General features: G+C 31.5%; 1 protein-coding gene across 10 annotated transcripts in view; it reads right to left on the reverse strand.

Moving 5' to 3' along the window:
* The window catches only part of LOC113514210 (fasciclin-3-like), a 163,604-nt gene that overhangs the window by 13,151 nt on the left and 128,862 nt on the right, over positions 1 to 21,591 (reverse strand). For 7 of the 10 annotated variants that reach the window (XM_052893183.1, XM_052893182.1, XM_052893181.1 and 4 more), the window contains exons 3-11: positions 10,611 to 10,710; positions 9,804 to 9,891; positions 9,059 to 9,182; positions 8,151 to 8,273; positions 7,214 to 7,402; positions 6,414 to 6,604; positions 5,447 to 5,588; positions 3,272 to 3,313; positions 373 to 486 (exon numbers count right to left, since the gene is read on the reverse strand). In XM_052893183.1, the coding sequence (XP_052749143.1) occupies positions 373 to 486; positions 3,272 to 3,313; positions 5,447 to 5,588; positions 6,414 to 6,604; positions 7,214 to 7,402; positions 8,151 to 8,273; positions 9,059 to 9,182; positions 9,804 to 9,891; positions 10,611 to 10,710 (1,113 nt within the window). The remainder of the gene's footprint in view (positions 1 to 372; positions 487 to 3,271; positions 3,314 to 5,446; positions 5,589 to 6,413; positions 6,605 to 7,213; positions 7,403 to 8,150; positions 8,274 to 9,058; positions 9,183 to 9,803; positions 9,892 to 10,610; positions 10,711 to 21,591) is intronic. The other 3 variants (XM_026898219.3, XM_052893180.1, XM_026898223.3) reach the window with 1 other exon arrangement.

Raw genomic sequence — 21,591 nt, forward strand, 5'->3', positions numbered from 1 at the left:
TTCATAACGATCGAGGCTGACTTTTTGTAATATCATAAAGTAGAAATTACGAGAGATATTTATAATATTTTCTCATAACTCTATTAAAATTTTCTTGTAATTTAATTTGTTTGTACGATTCGTTTATCTTTTGTTTTTTATAAAACTGTTACAAATTCGATTTCATTAAAAGGTGAAAAGGTAAAACGTGAAATGTAATATTTATTTTCACGTTACTGGCAATACTAAATGGAGCTATTAATTTATCCGATAGGTACACTTCATATCGAGCTTTCTGTTAATTGGTAGAAAACTCAAAATCATTTATACGAAAAGTCTACCTCAATACCCTAATGAATGGCGTCAAGTACATTAAAAAAGAAAAACACTAACCTGCGAAACACCATCTGCCGGTAGCTTTGGCGAATACGATCAGTGAGACAGCGATGAGGAGCACAAGGACTGCTATCACGATGCCCACTATTGCACCTGTGTCTAGTTCCACACCTATACATAGACCAAACATATTTTTTTAATAAATAGGTATATTGGTTAGGGATGACTATAGAAACATATAGGTTATATATATATATGTATGTAACGGAAAATGGCGAGATGCGTGAGGCGTGACGCTGTAACGCAGAAAGGCAAACGCCCCCTGAAGAAGACTTCGTGATGAAGTCGAAATAATTGTCGGAAACGACAAAAACACAATGAGCTAATTAATTTCCCGTAACACATATGTATATGGACATTGGATAAAAATGAACATAAATTTTAAAAATAACATATTAGTTATTTTTTATTAATAGGTAACGATGAAATAAATAAGTATGCTAGGCACGACCGTAAATCTAATAAAACTAGCATAGATTGAAGATAGTATCTACTAATATACGATCACAAGATATTAGATAGTTTATCTACATATCTGTTACACGATGTTTAGATACATACATAAATTTAAATATTTAAAATCGGCAGGGTAATTCTTGAGGTTATCCATTATAAATAAACAATGAAATCTTTCCTCTTTATATATAGACATATAATCTCACACAATATATAGTAGTCACTCCTCGTTATATTATAGATTTAATATATTAATATTAAATCTATAATATACAGTATATATGTAGTAGTAGTATATATGTATATAATCTATAATATAACAATAATTTAACAAAAATGTTACATAATTCATTTAGCATACTCCTAAGGTTATATATTATTATAGTTCAACTGAAAAATATTCCGTTTTGGATCAAGTCAGTAAAAAAAAACATAAGTGAAATTTTTTTGTGGGAGTATGCTGAATGAGATCACAATCATACTAATAACTTGACCTTCAAATTAAGATACTCTGTATTATAAGGAAGAAGCCAGCTAATATCTGGGAGCACAACACAAAATACAATGAAGCCAACTTAGAAACGTTCCTTTTATGTTTGCAAATTGACGCGACCGAAAATCGAACCCGGGCACCTTATTTACGCGGGGGGCGATGATAGATGAGGGTGAAAGCAAGTCAGCATTGTGACGAATTCAACAAAAATTTTCCACGATGGTTTCCAGAGGAACCACGTGGAGGTCGACCTAATGGGGCATATTGCTAGTAATGATGCTATTTGGCCCCATTACTAACAATCTCTTTCCCCCAGCATATACCCTGTTAGGTCAGCCTATACATTTATCCCCCTAGAAAGCATCGTGACTAATTCTTGTCAAATTCGTCATATTGGACTAACTAATCTGATTTCATCCTCACCCATTTTTTTTTGATGAGTGAAAATAGTATGGTAGCCCCGCCTGCGCTAACGGGATACGCTGGCGAAGCACCAGTAAAGGGTGATAGATGAGAATAAAAACAGGCCAGTTAGCCCATCATGATGAATTCATCAGGAATTAACCATGATAGTTTCCAGGGAGAACCGCGAGGAGCTAATAGCTAGCTAGCAATTGCAATGGGATTCTCAGTCTTCATTACTAACAATCCCTTCCCCCCCATCCTCACCTATTTCCACTATTTAGTACCCCGCCAAAATATACCAATAGCGCACGCAGAGCTATCATTCCATTATCCTTCGCCTTATTTACGTAACACAGTAGTCGTCAATATTAATACATATTATTATTCTATTAAAATACCATTGACAATATTTGTAAATAGTAGAATTCACTTTCATTTGGCTAAAACTACTTCGCCAAGACTATTAGGCAATTTTATATAACTTACCGATGCAATTTTACTATCACGATATAATAGGGAAGCTATATAAATGTAAATGTATTTAGAATAAATAATTTTCCATTAACGATACCTATTACGAAATATAATTTTATTATTTTTATCGCTGGTCAAGTTGCACGGAGCCATCAAGTACCAAACAGGGCTTGTGCTATGGGTACTAAACAACAGACAAACATATTTAAATACTGTTTTTTTTATAAATACACCCAGACCAATACAAGCAGAGATCATGTTTGTATTGTGCGAGAATCGAGCTTGCAACCATCAGAAGGTAAAGAGGTGTGTTAAGCCGGCATTGACGACCACCAAGGTCATTAAAAGCTAAAAAATGTAAAAGCGTCTTTATACAATAGCATACAGTTTTTCTATTATATCGTGACAATAAAATCGTGTCATGATACCGTGCCATAACCACATCAACAAGGTACAAAATGTACATTGAAATAAGTTCAATAACAATAAATATGTTTTATTTCTATTGTACAAATCAATAAAGAAATGATCCAAAATATATTTCAGTTTACTCGAACAACTAATAAAAAAAAATTATCTTTTTTCAATTAGCCGATATTATAGTATTTAATATAGCAAAATCAAGAAACACAAAAGTACATATCATGACACAATTAATTTTAACATGCCTACGAATAAAAACCGTACATATAATAGTTTAGTTGGGGCACAGATTAAAAATTATATTGATCCGATAAAAAAAAAAAAATAAACGATACATGCGATTATAAAAAAGTTACAACTCCAAAATAAAATACGAAAAATTTTTCATGCTGGCAAACTGGGATCTACGGTACGATTACGATTATCTACGGAATAGACTACTTATAATATATATAATATAACAGAATACTTTATAAAAAAAAATATTTATATAAAATTAATAAAAACCAGTAGAAATGCATTCTAAAAAATTGAATCAGCTGAGTATTTAAAATACAAAGATCATCCATTTTTTTTTTATTACGAAAAAGAGCATTCGATCAAATATTACAATATCCGAGCTTCTACATTATCATTCCCTCTTACCATAGACATCGATTATCAGAAATGAAGACTTGGCTTTGCGCGCTGTTGGAAATACGAATTTATTAAATATTAATAAGGTTCAAATTTAATTAACAATAAATCATAGAATAATACCAGAGCGAACATGGAATGTTCGTCGCTCAGTAAGTTTGTACGTAAGCGGAACTTTGTTTATATTACGCAGTTAAGAGGATTTTATACCATAATAAACAACGACAATGTCTCTATTACCTGTCATATTAAAATTGAAATATAAACCATTTTCGAATTTAAGCTACCTCAAAAAGGAGAAAGTTCTTAATTTGCCTGTATTTTTTTTAGTATAGTTTACTCTATATTTGTCAATTCTGAGCCAGTTTTTATAATCATTTTTAGCACTCTTTAGGGTTTATTTCCATGTATTCAAAATAGTGACATCAGTTATGACAATAAGATATCACGGTTTTTTTTTGGAGTAAAATCTAAAATTATAAGAATTCGCGTTAACCATAAAAAATTCTTAGAAGTTATAAAAAATTCTTAGAAAACATTCTAAAATTTTATATAACAAAGTATTTATTAACATCAAAAACAAAATATGAAATACCAAGATTTATACCCAACTTATTCCATGACTACCGCTTTACTTAAGTCACAATTAAAATAAAAAAAAAAAATTGTTAAACTGTTTACGAAATTTATCAGGTAAGTAATGCAAACGTTGTTATTCTTAAGGCAAGTCCAGAGCGAGTAAATTAAACAAAACAAATTAAATAAATAAATTTCAAGTTAGTGGACGTGCCTCCAGTGCTCCCGCTTAACGAGCGAATTTAACGATTGAGCGAGCCGAATTCAAAGAACTTCAAAATTCGAAATTATTTTTCCCTTTACCCTCGAAGACGTATGTACATGTTATCTATTAATTGCAACAAACTATAGCTATTTGTATAATTTACTGTTTCTTGTGACTTCTTGTTGGCCATTCATTATATGATCATTTAAATTGCTTGTCCTTTAAGACCTTTAACCTTTTGTCCTTTAAGACGAAATTTTAAAAATCTTTTCTTAGCAGATGTTTACATTTAATATATAAAACAAACCTATATTCCAAATTTCAGCTTTTTAAACTTAGTAGTTTTGACGGTGCGTTGATAAGTCAGTCAGAATAAATGATTTTATAAGTATATTTTTTTATAAATACGTTTGTGGATGCCGTTTCTAAGCTCGTCGTGTACATAATAATAATAAAAAAAGATATATTTATAATATATACAGTACAACGTACAAACTTATTTTTTTTTATGCAATCTTTTTAAAATAACATTGTATTAATCAATATAAATTTAAATGTAATTATTTTAATTTTATAATTATGAGGCCTTGCTCCCATAATACAAATTGCTTTTATGATTTCAAACAGAAACTTTCTCGCTGTGGACTCACCTTTACAGTATGAACTTTACGGTGAACGCTTATAAAGTTCTACGCGGAGTATTTGCAAGTTCCCTTTGTCTGAGATTCAATTCACTGAGTGGTACCTATTAAATCTTTCGCTATCTCACGTACATAATTTATAGCTGTTAAGAGAATTCCAATTAAAGAAATATTTTAAATATTTCTAAATAATCATTTACAGAATGTCTTTATAACGTTAATATGAATTTGGTATAGTTGTTATGGTAATCTTAAAAAAAAATAAGTTTTAATTTGCAAGTGTAAGTAAATATTTTTAAATTAGTAACCATGAAAATTGGTATTATTCTTTTCGGCTCAATCTATTTTAAAAATTGGCGATAGAAATGACATATGATAAGAATTTATAATAAACTTCCACGAATAAGGATATTTGTGTATTGTTTTCGTAAATTTATGTCCACTTTGTTCTATGATTTAAGGATTCTTTTAATTCAAAAGATATCTAACTTTATAATACAAAAAATAATAAACATAGTCACTTATTTTGTTTGAAATTTATTATTGTTTTGAAATTGTCTGGTTCACTATATAATTATATATAATGTTTTACGTTTTAAAAGAGGCACTGAAATTATTGTTTCTACCGGCCAATAATAATGTTAGGTTACACTAATAATGTTGCTATATTCTTGTTATTTCCTTATTCTGACTTTCACCCTAATGGTCAATTTTTTGTTAAAAAATAAAGATTTTGATTGAACAGATTGATAGGAATCTCACCAGCTGGCTCGTCCATAGTGCTGATGAGTACAACAAACTCCTCATTGCCCAGTTCGTTGGTGACTCTCAAGTAGTACTTCCGGTCCACGTCTTCCTTTTTAATTCTGTATAGAATCAGCGTGATGTTGTAGTAGCCATTACCCTGGAAATTTATATTAATATAGTACATAGTTTTGTTGTCGGATTATTTTTAACTTTTTCCGAAAAGAGGATTTTGTTTAGCCTGTTTCTTTTTACGCTACGCGATATCTTTGGATTCTTTTTTATCTGGTTTACGTCCTTATTGTAGGGTTTAGTAGCTATTATAAAGTGAATATTTTTATTAAATTATTAATTTAATTTAAGAAGATTTTTAAGAACATCCAATTTAAAGAATTCCTTTTTTTTCTTTTTTTTATACCACAAAGGTGGCAAATAAGCATACAGCCTGTCTGATGGTAAACGGTCACTGTATTCTATGGACGCTTGCAACACTAGGAGTGTCTCGCGCGGGTGGCCGGCCCTAAAGAAACCTTAATATACCCTTTTTGAAAAATCCCATACTGTAGTCTCTAGGGAAAACCTCAGCATGGAGCTCATTCCACAATCTGACCGTTCGCGGGAAAAAAATCCTTTGAAACCGCACTGTACGTGACCATTTAGGTTTAAGCGTGTAGGACATACCATACCCATCTAGGTTCAATCTCTGTCGATGGCAAGCGGTGCAATGATATTTTACTAGTTGACGCAACAACGTTGTTTTGACAACATCCATCGGGTTATTTTTTCTTATCTGAGTAAAAGTTATCCTATCTCGCAAACTGGAGCATATTAATTTACAATTACACTAAAATCGGTTGAGCTGTTTTGGAGATTAGCGTTTTAGAGCGTATACGAACATCAAGAAATGGGATTTTTATATATTAAGATTTTAAAGAAGCTTATATAAATTTTGCGGTATAGGTATACGTCAAATCACTGTACTCACCAAATGTAGCGGCTCTAACGCATTAACATTGGAAAGTTCGCTATTCTCCGATGCTACGATTTTCTGGTCGCCAAACGTCCACTCGACATCGGGGGCTGGGTTCGCCCGAATGGTCACGTTCAGACGCCCTTCGGCACCCAATTTCAGTCCGAAGATGGTGATTGTGCCCTGTTCTAGACGCTGTGGTGGGTCTGCAAAATAGGAAAGAGAATTTTTATTGATAAAATACATTACATTCCTTATCAAATACACCTGATTAATAGTCGGCTAAATATGACTATGACTGTATAAATAGCAAATATATCTGAATAATTATGAAAAAGTGTTACATATTTTTTTAATTACAGTAAATTACGATTCACGTCACAGGATTCACCTGCATATAACTTTTAAACATACATGCTCGGTTGATTTGCTTTACTTTTTAGGAAAATTAAACTTTTCGAACGATAAGGGGAGTTATCAAAGTAATATCAATTTAAACAATTTAAAATTCTGTTTCACATAATATTATGAAACAAATGGATCTCACAAATTAAGAAAAGATATTTATTTATTCGTAGAAAACTAATACTAAAGTCACGTTCACGTTCAGTTGTTGACAGTTAATGGCCGTCATATTTGTGTTTGTATTCTCGTAATGTAGCCTGTAAGTAATCTAACAACTAAGACGATTCTAATGATATCCTGTTTATATAAATCTATTGAGCAATTACACATAATTAACATGTTGCGCCAAGCACATATACCTATATACAGAATTACTTCCCCCTGTTCTCTTAACTGTAAATAAAACTTACATTGCACAAGAATCTGCCTCTTCGCTTCTCTAGGTTGATCTAATGCTTCATGCTCGGCTCTGCAGATCAACGTCTTCGCGTTATCATCAGCGACCAGAATGCGGCTGATGTTCTGGCTGATAGTTTGAAGGTCGTTGGTCTCGCCTGTGATTATTGGCTGATGGATGCCTTCGAAGACTGGGTTCTCATCTGTGGGAGATTTCAAAGAACTTTAATCATCGCTTCCTGCTACGTTGAATTGGAGTATGCTTCGCAAAATGCGAACATGTGGAGCGTTAGGTTTACCACAGCGGCAACAGTCGACAAATGGCGCTGTCTACACTATTAGAGATAGTAGTCGCGAACATAATTGGTTTCATTTATTTGATAAAGTATAAATTACAATACTTGGTTTTTAATATTCCATACTTAAACAGAATCCTCATTGAGGGAATTAGATTACTTATTTAATTATATTTGACAATCGTTGTTCTAGACTTTAATACAAATGAAAATTGTGAAGGGGTGATAAGTTTCCAAATTTAATTAAGTAATAGTCAATTTATATAATTTTACAAGTACAATAGTTATTTTTTGTGTTTATAAGTTTGAAATTCGGCAATACAGTCTGACTTTTTTACCACCGAAAGATCCAAAGAAGCCTGCCAAGCATGGCAACTATTGGCAAAACTCCCCTTACGGGGAAAGCTTATGTCCAGCAGCGAAAAGTTAACGACTGAAATAATAATAATAATAATAAAGAATTTGAGATTCCTACTATTTATACAAAACATATGACAATTTCAATTTGTAACAATTTTTCTGATAACTGTAAATATCGTCCACAAACAATTTGAAGATGGGCAAGATTACCACGATAACAACAGTTGACATATTCTCTTCAAGTATTCTCTTCGAGAATATAGTAGTGGCTATATATAATTTTAAATAAACTTACCCAAAAACCAGGTAATTTTAGCGGCTGGTCTTCCATCTGGCACTATGCATTGTGCCATGAATTTATCGCCTTCATTGAAGGCCGGTTGCTGTGTGGATTCCAATCTAATCGCGCCGGGAGGTCCTAAAAATATATAATAACTGATTTTATATATTGTTTTTGTTCGTACTATTGTAATATTAATTTATTCAGCAAAGTAACCATTGTCTCCTATACATGTTAGCATAGGAGACGAAGGTGTTATCCGAAATGGTCCCCGCTCAACCTTATTAAAATTACAGCGTTGTTTTTCAATGAAGGCCTATTGCTATTGTTAATGTCAAACAGACTAATGGCCTATCTGTTAGAAAGTGGTATGCGCACTAGGAGCTGCTCCCGAGACTGAAACTGAAAAAGGCGCCTTGTGTTAGGGATCTTTTGTTTTTCTTTGCCTTACGCAACCTTTACTATTTTGTCAATCTTATCTTTTAGCTTTACCGCATTTTACAGTTTGAGATATTTGTAAATTTTTCTGGCTTTAAAAAAGCAATAACCAAGAGACTCATATGTATATTTGCCAGTGAATTTGCACATTAGTGTCATTGTTTAGTCTTTTTTCACCTAGAAGCCTTATTTGCCATTACCATAAAAATACTGGCCAAGAGGTGTGGGCGGATTTTGTAACTGTTTTAAGGTCTAAATAATTGTAATACCTATGAGTAATGTAAAATACCGAAATAACTTTAAATAAAAAAAGACTTATTCAGTTTATAACCTTATTTAGATATATAACAGAAACTCGAGAAGAGCTCGACTACTAATAGAAAATCACTGAAGTATTTTACACAGTAACAGTATATTGCCGACTCTGAAGTGAAAGAATGAGGAGAATCAAGAATAAGTGAGAGAAAAAGAAGGGGCATACTGACTTGCTACTACTAGCCTCATGCTGCGTGATATCTCGACGTTGCCGGTCCGGGGAGGAAGCGTGCAGGTGATATTGCCATTCCATTCCTCCTTTATGCGCCTTATGTGAGCTCCACATTCTCCTTTCTGCAACAAACATTATTTACATTATAAATGCGTTTCTTTAACTTGGCATAATTTTCACATAGACGGGGTACCTTCTTCTTCATTTAAACAAACAGATATAGTAGATTTTCATCCACTAAGATAGCACTCAATATTGCCAAACAAAATACTATAATACATTTTAAACAAAAAAAAATCCGTTTCCAACAAACAATGACAATTTTTTTTATACCACGAAAGTGGCAAACAAGCGTACATGTATTATGTAATTAATTACAGAGTACGAAGGCAAAATATGTTAATCGTCAGCAATGGTAAAGCACCATATTGTCACACTGTATTGCGGTGTCTATAGTACACAGGCGATGGTTTTTCATTTTTCATCAAGTGAGCCGTCCGCTTGCCATTTCAAGTCGTATGAACAAGAAGGGTATTTGTTTTGTGTGATTTTAATGAAACTGCATAGTAAGATATATCCGCGATATTCAGGATAATGTTTTGTACTTGGAATAAAAAGGCTTTTGATTCTTGCAAAAATATTGCGGTTGCAGTAGCAGTCACATACAATCTACTAGTAATAACGTTACAATAATAAAATACAATATTATCGTAGTTAGATTTATTATTTATTTCTTTTATTACCTCCAGTCCTCCGCCATGGTAGACTATGTCATCCGCTTGATTCTGTTCTGACGGCGACAGGATATACGACTGATATCCCACTTTTATTCTGAAATATGTTATTCCTTGATTAGAACGTGATTATTAAGAGTACACTAGTTGTCTTATATTTTTTTATTTATTATTTTTATTAAAATAAATTTTATTAATTTTTTTTATAGCATTAAATTAAATAATAAAATTATAATCAAAAATAAAAATAGAGGGATACATTTGGAACCAATAATGCGAATGCTTCATTAACTTCCAGTATTTATTTCTTATGTATACTTGTATAATATATACCGGAATCAGGCTCTATTTTTTTGGTAACCTCACCTGCGATATGAGTGATAATAATAATAATAGAAATGAAAGATAATAAGTGAGAAAAAAAATCAGTTGACCCATTGTGATAGATTTAATAAAAATTAACCACGATGGTTTTCAGGGGATCCCCGCAAGGAGGTCCACCTGATATAATTAATCTTGATTCAATATACAATTTATTTATTTATTTGGTCAACTGGGTGAGTTTTACAATCTCCCAATATGCTTATTAGTTATATCCCCTCCCGTACCAAATTTAGTACATTCATTTTATCTAATGGCCATAGATTTCCCTCAGTACATGCATGCTTCCGTATTGTGAATGTATCTTTATATTTGATATTATTTTCAAGCATATTTTAAAATTATTATGATTTGATCTACCCTTGTTGATTATGTATCTATAAACGAAATTTTGAAAACGGTAGTGCGTAGAATAAATATAAATATCGTACTCACCGACACGAGTTTATTTGGTACGCCACTTTGCACTCCACGAACAGTTCGCCGCCGACGCGCCTCACGGCCTCTGTCGGCGTTATTGTGAAACTCGGGTCGCCTAAGGACAAAATAAAACAAATAAGTGGATAAATACTACATAGTGTAATTTTTGCAACAAGAGGCTTAAGATCTTTAGTTCTCAGGAGTAGCTGCGCGTGAATGGTGTACAAATACAGTCTGTAATTTTCATAGTGTCATTCATGTTACTAATAAACGAATTACTAATGATACACCAGTAAACAATAAATTTTTTTTAGTATATTCTAGCAAAATTCTATTATTAGAAAATTTTAGGCCGTATAACAAATATAGCTTATGATTTCATGATATCATTTATGTTAATGAGCGAGCAAATGTCTATTATTAGAAAACTTTAGATGTAATATCACAAATACAGTCTATGACTTCTTTCTTCGTGTCAATTATATTACTAATGAACCAAGGTTCTATAATGGTAAACAGTACTCTCATGCCGGTCCTATTTTAATTATACGACGATAAAACTGTTGTTTTCTTTGTGAAACAAAAAACTACTAGTTAGAAAACAAAATCTGTGTGTATCTTACTGTGTAAATACACAATATTTACACAGTAAAATATCTACGAAATATGTAATAGAAAATCAACGGAACATCTTGTCGTTTTTCGGTACGTTCACATTTGTAGTCGCACCTTTTTTGCAGAACAATAATATACTTGTTGATTATTCTTTTTGTAATTGATGTGTTTATCTCGTGTTGATCCCATATGAATTACATCACGATCGAAGCAGTTTTTTTTATAGAATTACCAGCTTTTACTCGCGCCTGACCAGGTTATGTTCACTGACTGAGATCTCATTATATCCCAGTAGTCTATGTCCTTTTTCATTAGTACATGTACATATGTGTACATGGCAAACTTAATGTTAAAAGCATTCTCGCCTAGTTAACCTTAGGGAAGTGTTAGAATGCGATACTAGTAATAATTAATATACATACATACAAAAATTTACATACATAAAGAAATAAATGTATATAAATAAAAAAATTTACTTCCACACATATGTAAGATATACTATACGTATTGAAAATTGTTCAACAAATCCTGTTAAGTTGGTGCAATAAAGTGTTAAATAAACAAAAATAAATATATTATACACGAAAATGAGAATAATATATAGTATTTACTGGTCAAATAAAGTATAAAAGTATAAACGTTTTTTTAAATTTCATAGTGATTAGTAGATAATCCCAGAAGTAGTCGAGATAGAGAGTGCTTTTCTCAACAGTAGAATATAGAACAAAGTTACTTATCCATTAAACATTTAATATAGAAAAGTTGGAGGTTGAAATAAAGTTTTCCGCAAAACTTTAATATCAGTGTTCCGCCTGGAGCAACGCAGCGGACATTGTTGCCACACGAGCAAAGAATGCAATAAATAACATACAGAAACGTTTTCTGTTTAACAACTCGTTTAAATTTTTTGGATTATATGTCGTACTTTACTGTAAATTTATTATTTTTTCGTGTAATTTATTGTAAAACTTTTTAATTATCTATTTTCTAAACTTTGTAAAAAAAATGTTATTTATTAATACATACTATACACTTATACTTTTTCATAAAATGATGTCATAATATAAATACGTGACTGGTTTTGCCGTTTAAGGTATTTATTTACAAAGGTAAAGAGTACACGTGTTATTCTAATAATATCAATACGCGTACAAAATTCTACCAAGTGCCGACAGGCACGATTACTAATATGTTATCAGTTAACTAGCTGACCCGGCAAATGTTGTTTTGCCATATGAATATTTTTTTTTTTTGGATAGGGACTAGTGTTTCTATCACCTAGCAGAATAAATATACTTCACTATCTATTCTCATAGCTACCAAACATAAATAAAAAAATCATAAAAACCGGTCGAGTAGTTTCGGAGGAGTTCGAACGCAAGCACCATGACACGAGATTTTTATATATACATTTACGTTCATCTTGTTGGATCTACATAATATGATAGATTTTATAAAATTTTATATTAATTTTTATTGACAATTTTTTGGATTTTATAGGTTGTTAAAGTGTACGACGTACCATCAAACGTATGATATTTTGTTACTTTCTGAACAAACTGAACTCGACTGTTAAAGATAGGTTTTGTCAGATGTATATGTATATGACCGAATTTTTAATACAACTCCATATAAATAGAAATATATATACAAAAAAGACATTACAAAAATTGTGTTTTGTATTTAACACCAGCAGGAAGGCAGTAATTTTTATGTACTAAAAATACATAACCCCATTTTTTTCGGGACATTGAAGTAAAACAACAAATTACCCAATGTCGTGTTGTTAATGAAGGAACCGGCTTCACTCATATATCCTAATAGAGTAGACAATTTGATCACGGAGAAAAATGTGGACAGAAAATTCTGTGGAGATTGTTATTTATATTTATATTCATAAAATATTTAGTATTTGTATTTCTATAATTTATTCGTTTTACGATAGGTGAGAAGGATATTGTCTTAATAAGCTATTGGCTTGCATTCTATGGATTTGCCCGCATGCATTAACCTGTATAAATACAACATGTTATTTAAATCGATTTGGTTATTTTTTAAACACTGAGTGCTTATATAGAAAATTAACTTATACGGTTTAATATACAGAAAACTCAGTATTTGATCAATTTTTTTAACTGATTTCAAAAGAAAGGATGTTCTCAATTTTGTTGTTTTTTTTTTATATTTGTTATCTCATTACTTCGTCAGTTATGTTGGGTTATTTGAAAGGATATATATACAGATTGATCCTATAGAAATTTTATCAAAATCGGTTAAGTAGTTTAGTTTTGAAATTAAAATAACTGGTTTTGCTACAATTGAAGTCGGTTTTTTTGTGGGTGTCAATCTTAAACTATAGGAGTTGTGTTACCTACCTTTCACTGGTAGAACACTACCTTAAAAGGATGCTAATGATTTCTATTTCATTCAATAGATATATAACTGGTTTCTTAAGTGTAAAAGAAAATAAATTATTTATTCGATTATGATTTACTTCTCCAATGGTAAACTGTTATAGGAACAGTCCCGTTCCTTATGGCACTCAATGGGGGAGGCCTATGTTTAGCAGTGGATAGATAACGGCTGATGATGACGATGATGGTAATATTATATTTTGTATTTGAAAAATAATTATAATGATGAATGATGATGAAATGAATAATGAAATCACATGGAAATATAACATTGATTGGAATGATATCATTAAATCTTAAACGCGTGGGAGAGAATAGGTATCATATAATTTAAGAATAAATGCCACTCTACACGTGCCTACGTCCGTAATACCAACAGTTGATTACTATGAAGTCATACTGACGTGGTGTCGCAATTGCTACAAATTGACAACAGAAGCTGTAGGATTGAACTAGTATTAAGTTTATTGGTATATGCAGTAGATATATGTAGTCAAAGTAACTAAATAATAGATAGATAATTTGCTCGTTATGTAGTTATTAATTTTCTAACCAATTTTAGTGATATCGTACCAAACTAATCAGTACAGTAGTAGAGACGTTGGAAGGCATGCCTACTATCATTTTTGATTGAAATGTCTAGCAATAAGTTAATAAGTTATGTTTTTTTTTTATACAACTTAGAATGGCAAACAAGCTGACTGCTCACCTGATGGAAAGTGGTAACCGTCGCCTATAGACATGAGCAGTACCATGGACATAATAGAGTATACTGTTTCGCCCATGATACCCCCCATGCGTTGCCATTCCTGAGGACTCAGATGTTATTCCTCTGTACCCTGTAAATTCACGCCATATCCCACCCTTCAAACCGAAACACAGCCATGTAAATACAACTGCTTCACGGTTGCAACACGAATGGGACAGAGGTACCCAAGCAATCGACTTTTGTACAAAGTCTCCCTCTGGTATGTAGTTCAGAGAAGAGTTTGTAGATTTTATTTATAACTAATTATCCCGGCAAACGTTGTTCTACGATATAATTTTTTTTCTGTATTTGGACACCCTAATCACCTAGCGGTATGAAATATACTTGACTTATTCTCATACCTACCAAATATACATAAAAAGATCATAAAAATTTGGTCGTGCCGTTTCGGAGGAGTTCAGCCACAAACATCGTGACACGAGACTTTTTAAGAGATTTAATTTTATTATTAAAGATAGTACCTGCGGTACGTTTAGATTATTTTCCGGTGACAATTACCATTGTTAACAGCCACAGATTAAGGATCTGCGGTTAACAGTAGAGATATTGGATATTTATCTTAACAGACCAAGAGAGTTTGTATACTGTGTAAGGAATTATTCGATAGTTTCCGGACTTTATAACTGAAACCTAATCTCGACTTCTGTTTCAGTATACCAAAAACGAAATTTTCTTTTGAACCTACAATGAAAGTAGATTTGCACACCATGTATGGTCAAATATGAGGGCGAAATAACCTAATATGAACCATTTGAAACTCATATTTGAGCAAATAAACTATTATTATTATTAACAGAATGCCTATTTTGTAATTTAGAGGTAAATTAAAGTAATAAATTGTTGAATTGTTGCAAATTTATTGATATTCTCGATTAAAACAGGAAAATATAGTAATACCGTGATTAAAACAATTATTCTCTGGAGATGCAGAAATTATCTTGAATTACCTAACCAATTGACATGTCTGAAGTAATATTATATTGTAATGTAAATATATATTTCAAACATCCATTTACAAAGATTATTTGGAAGGAATTGTGTAGAGATAATCTTTTTTATATTTATAAGCTTTTACATAAGTTTGATAAAAAAAAATATAAATAAGTATGATTTAATTACAAATAAAATTAAAAATATATTTATAAATTTGGAACATACGTAAAAAAGCTTATTTTAAATCAGTTGGTAGACTGTTGCCACGAGTATATTCGATACACGCCAAACCTTTTAGGATTATCCAGACAGACTTGTAGCAGCTCAATACTGGATGGGTAACTGTGTTAGGTTTTCGTTTTAAAACACTTTGCTACTATATCAATGTATTATATAATAATAAAATAGATATTCTATAAAGATTACAATAATATAATATTATTATAGTCATTATAGATCTCGAATAGCTAAATAAAACTTAAAATTTGAAATAGATTAATATATAGCGTTCGATTAAGTCATAATAACTGTAGGTGCTTAAATAAATAGAACGTAAAATATTTTTTCAAATTAAAATCAATCCTATTATAATATAATAAAGACAATATATATTATATGTAGCAACAAAGCAAAAAAAAACCTCTGAATTTCTGTAAACAGGTACTAAATTTAATAAAGCGGTGGAGTGCCCCAAGGGTCGTCTCTAGGTCCCCACTCCGCGCTCAATGACAATTATTACAAATTGTTCCATACTCCGTTGTATCCCTTCTGCGTTCCTGCGGTTGCTATAAACTGGCCCTGATCAGGGTTGTCGCTAGGATCAGTTTTATATTTGTATGATTTCCATAGAAATATTTATCAGAATATAAATAATTTGTAAATAAGTTTCATAATAGTTTTCTTGTATCATCACAAATTGATACTCATGACTCAAGGAAGTTATTATTAAACAACAATAATTATTATTTATTCATATAAACTACAATAGTTAATCAATTTATTAATTCATCAATATAATATTTACAAGAATTATTGCATTGTATTGTAAAACAAAATTAAATTAAATCTAATTTAATCTTTTGTACCTAATGTTACTTACAGAGTATTTAGCGGTAAGGCCGTGTACTGTTGCTTTATGCCTTATTTCACATTGTAATACTATCTTTTTTATTATATATAATCTATTTTCTTTGAGTTGAACGATAAAATTTTTTATTCATCAAATAAGTAAAAGAACGCAATATAAGTCAAGATCACTTCAACGGTAGTCACCGGCAATGTCTTGCATGTTATTATCCCAAATTCCCAACTGGGAAATTGTTGCGAGTATATATTTATAAACATTAGTTAGCAGCCCTCGGTTAAAATTACACAAAACCATAACAAAGTTATAAAAAGAAATCTTATTCCGTATGAAATATTACAATGGTACAGCAATGTCCCTGGAGGGTAGCAGTTTGATAATGTTATTGGTAATGCAGTGATATTGTTAAGGAAGTTGTATTGTACAACGAAATCCAATGACTTTATATTGTAATCGATTGAATATATACGACACTGGAAAAATACTAAAGCGTAATAACTTTCCCTACCTACAGTGATTTATAAAATACATTAGAAGTCATTATGTAAATTAATGGAGTTGAAAAAGTTACGACGGCTTTTGTGAGGGAAAAAATCTTTACTAATAATAATGGGAATTTAGTATTTTTACTCGTACAAGTTGAGTAGTTAATTAATAATGTATATCTCTGTCTTTACGTTGTTTATATGGGACTTAGAGTTGCGAACAAGCTGGCAGCCCACTTGATTGAAAGCAGCAATCGTCGCCTGTAAACATGAACAGCACTATGGACGTCACAGAATATTGTATTGCACCATAGGTACGAGGAAGGGGGGGGGGGCGTATACCATTAGCGCTGGCGGGGTTACCATTTTATTATCATCCATTAAAATAAAAAAAAAAACATAGATACCACATTGCATTATCTCCATACTTGAAGACTATGAAGTTATGGCTTCGGCGCGCTACGTGCTATGACGCTGTTTAATAACAAACTGGTCCACTGGGACGAATTAGTTTGTATATAATTTTAAACATTAAATTTACTCGAGTCATAGAGTGATAAAAATTTTTAGGCAAAGATCAATAACTGTAATTTAGAAAGGACCGTCTATCGATCAGTTAGTATTTAATATAATTTAAACGAAAAAATGTATTCAAATATTGAATACCCTGTGTTACAAGAAACTGGAAAACTAGCCGGAACACCCGCCAAATACTAGCTAGCAATATAGGGGCATCATATGAGACGACCCTTTTAAATTGGTTACCAGCCCGGATTCAATTTAGGAAAGTCCGTTTTCTGAATTGGCAAGACCGCAAAGCAAACCTAGGATCTCATTTACACGACCTGCTTAACCACTGCGCTATTATAACTATAGGTTTATTGACGAAGTCGTTAGATAACCAAGCTCAAAACAGACAAATATCTGAGGTAAAGTTAGTGCTAAAACACAGATAGTCACTAATTAGCTAAACAAACCTAATCCTATTTTATTAGTAATTATATAAATGTGAAAGTGAGTTTATCTCTTGACGCCTTACTGGCTCGATCGAATGTTATGAAATTTTGTATCTGGGATGAAGAAAAAATACTATTTATATCTCCCGATCATACGTAAAAAAGTCGAGGATAAAAACTAGTACTTATTTGACTTAATTTACACTAAATCTCATATTTTGATCAACTTAATTTCCTCTGCATATATATATATATATATATATATATATATATATATATACTATTGTTTACTACGTATATATAAAATTTTAGTCAATTGAGACCCCAACAATAGATTATACCAATTTAAATGTAAAATGAACATTACACTTTATATCTTAGATCATTATATAATAGAATTAACGGAAAATTCATTTACTTGAACCGAATAAATACTACCAAGAAGTGATTTTAATGATAAATTGTTATTACTAAAACTTATTAATATAGATGGCCACAAAATCATTCCTTTGATTGTCATTATACAAGGCGGGTCGAAATGATTTTATTGAGTGAGACATAGAGGGAGCGGTTGGCAATTACGACCCCAACTTTACTGCCCATCCACTTATAATATGAGGGATGAATATATTATGGAGGGTTACGCAATAGATTGGATTTCTTTTTCTTGGTGTCTACCAATTTAAATGGTAAAATGAACATTACACTTTATATCTTAGATCATTATATAATAGAATATGAAAACGAATGCGTTTATTGCATTGTAGTATATATTTTTTGTAACCTGAAATGGTAAAGACGCCGACGATTCATATGATGATATTAATTAATAATAATTTATTAATTATTTATTTTATTATTTAAATCGCCATCGAGTATCTCTGCATATCCTAAAGATTGACTGGTATATTTTATTGGTCACTAAAGTTTAAATAAATAAATTATGAATAGTGGTAACTGTCATCTATATAGGGTGAAATGAAAATTGTTAGTCTCTTTTGAAAAAGGTATTCTACTTATTGATCGAGGAATGAGCAGCAGCGTTTTTCTTTTAAAACATTATTAAAGCCTAACAGCGGTTGCCAACCCGCTAAACGTGGCAATTACTAACAAAATCCCCTTATGGGGAACATTATTAGCAATGGACAGTTAATAGTTAATATAATAATAATCAACTACTACCAATGAAATCGAACATTTTAGTCAAACAGATACGACATTGAAACCTTAAAGAGAATATTTTTTCTTAGGCCGACAACACACCTGGAAGCTCGTTTGCCCCCAGTGTTATATAAAACAAAGTGAACATGTATATTTTATTGGTCACTAAAGTTTAAATAAATAAATTATGAATAAACGACAAAAATCTAAAAACTTATGATCGAGTGTCTCTGAATATTAACACATTATTAAATTGCTGCGCTAAACGTGGCTAAATTACACAAAATCCCCTTATGGGGAACATTATTAGCAATGGACAGTTAATAGTTAATATAATAATAATCAACTACTATCAATGAAATCGAACATTTTAGTCAAACAGATACGACATTGAAACCTTAAAGAGAATATTTTTTCTTAGGCCGACAACACACCTGGAAGCTCGTTTGCCCCCAGTGTTATATAAAACAAAGTGAACATGGGTCAAAAACGACAAAAATCTAAAAACATGCGAGTATTAACACGCCAGCAATTAATTAGTATATTCGTAGGAAGAACAAGGGAAATTTTAGTTGTTTAAAAATTTTCGATTCAAAATATTTCTGTCCTAATACAATATATTCTATCATTATTTCAGCCGTTAACCGTCCACTGCTGAACATAAGCCGTCTTTATTAAGGTAGTTATGTCAGTAGTTGCCACGCTTGGCAGACGGGTTGACAATCGCAGTTAGGATTTTAGGTGTTTGAAGAGGGACGCTGCTGACCATCCCCCGCCCTCTCTTAGTCGCATCTTACGACGCCCACGGGAAAGGAAGGGGAATATATTCTATAGTTTGGGTATATTCTTAGATTTTCGTACTAGAATAGATATCATCCTGTAGAAATAAAAAGCATAATGAATTTACAGAATACACAGTAATAATCACAATAACCCTCGTGGCCTTCGTGCGTTGTTATTCTTAAGGATGATATTTTATGCATCCATACCGAACTTCAATGACATATTTTAGATTTGAAACCAAAATACAGTCTTTTGTTATAGTCATTAAGACTTGTTCAATTATTAAATCGAACCTATACGCCTTAAGGTCTTGAATATCAGCTTTACACAAAGATCATTTAAGCTACGAATAGTTATAATTAAATAACATAACTCACATAGCAATGCGAATGAACTAAGTTCTAACTATATTATTTGGGTCGAGTTGGAGTCATAATTGGTAATAAATTTCATTACCTACACAACTTGCGGCTCATTTTGAATTCACACGTGTAATTATTATTAATGTAAAAATAGTTGCGAACCCACAGATAGAAATTTAATAGCTACAGTATATCAGCATGTCATAATAAACGACTTAAAAATAAACTATCAATTCGTCAACATAGGATTAAGTTGCTAATTTTGAACGGGTTTTGATATCATATATTAAAATCGATAGGATTTACTGCTATATCGGTCCCAAATTTTATGACGAATAAAGCTGAAGTGGAAAATATATTTTCATTGCATTCAGGTAACAATTATGTGGTTTTGTATATTTCTGAATGATTAAGTATTTCAATTGGTCAATAGTACAAGTTACATTATTATTTAAAAAAAAAAAACTTTTAAAATTTTATAGAAAAAAACCCTTAACCATAACTTTTTCTTATTTATGTAATTTTTTTAGGAATTGATGTAAATCCAATATTGCAATGAAAATATTATGCTTGATTTTGGTTTGGCATCTTATTTGAATCAGTCACACTCCCAAAGGTACTAGTTTGAAGAGGAACAATTATCATTCGACCACTGAGTTGTCCCAAATGCGCAATAATGTATGCACCCCAAACGGTCGCCACAGTCCACAGTAGTGTATACACTGTGACCACACGTCTTTACTAATTGGGACGATCGCATGAATATTAATATATGGTTGTTGCATACAACAACTACATATTACCGGTGTATACAACAAATATGTACATTTGATAATATTTTAACTTACTATGATACTTACTCATAAATAAAAATTGATAATATTTTCATTCAAAATATTATTGTTTTTACGAGTACAAGCGATTTAAAAAAAATTAACATTCTTAATTTCGCTTGTTTTTTTTTTTCATATGTGTTAGTACCTTGTCAATTGTGAATTGATTTTAATTGTTATTTTTGTATTCGATAAGTTTTCTTGTATTTGTTTCAAATAAATTTTGCCATGACTAAAGTCGAATGCTGAAAATTTTCTGTGGAAATTCAGGAATGACGCAGAACCCGAAGACAGAACAGACACAAATAGCTGATTGACGATCTTCTCTTTATAGGAAGACTCACTACGATCACTTTTTAATATTTTTCAGGACTATCCCATAACTATTTGAACATTATATCCCCCCTATCGTAATCCTCAAAGTGATGCCCCCCAATTCAAAATGCAGATAATAATATGCGGTTATTTGCACAAAGATTAGCTGTTTCTATTGTGACACACCCGTGACCAATTGTGCACCCTACTTTAAACAGAGTATCAGGTTTATGTACCCTAGTTAAAAATGTCGTATAAAATGGATTATGCTGACACGGTAGTTAAG

Source organism: Galleria mellonella, unplaced genomic scaffold (genome assembly GCF_026898425.1).
Source record: "Galleria mellonella isolate WM207_F2 unplaced genomic scaffold, CSIRO_AGI_GalMel_v1 utg172, whole genome shotgun sequence".
In the NCBI taxonomy this organism is placed as follows: Eukaryota; Metazoa; Arthropoda; class Insecta; order Lepidoptera; family Pyralidae; genus Galleria; species Galleria mellonella.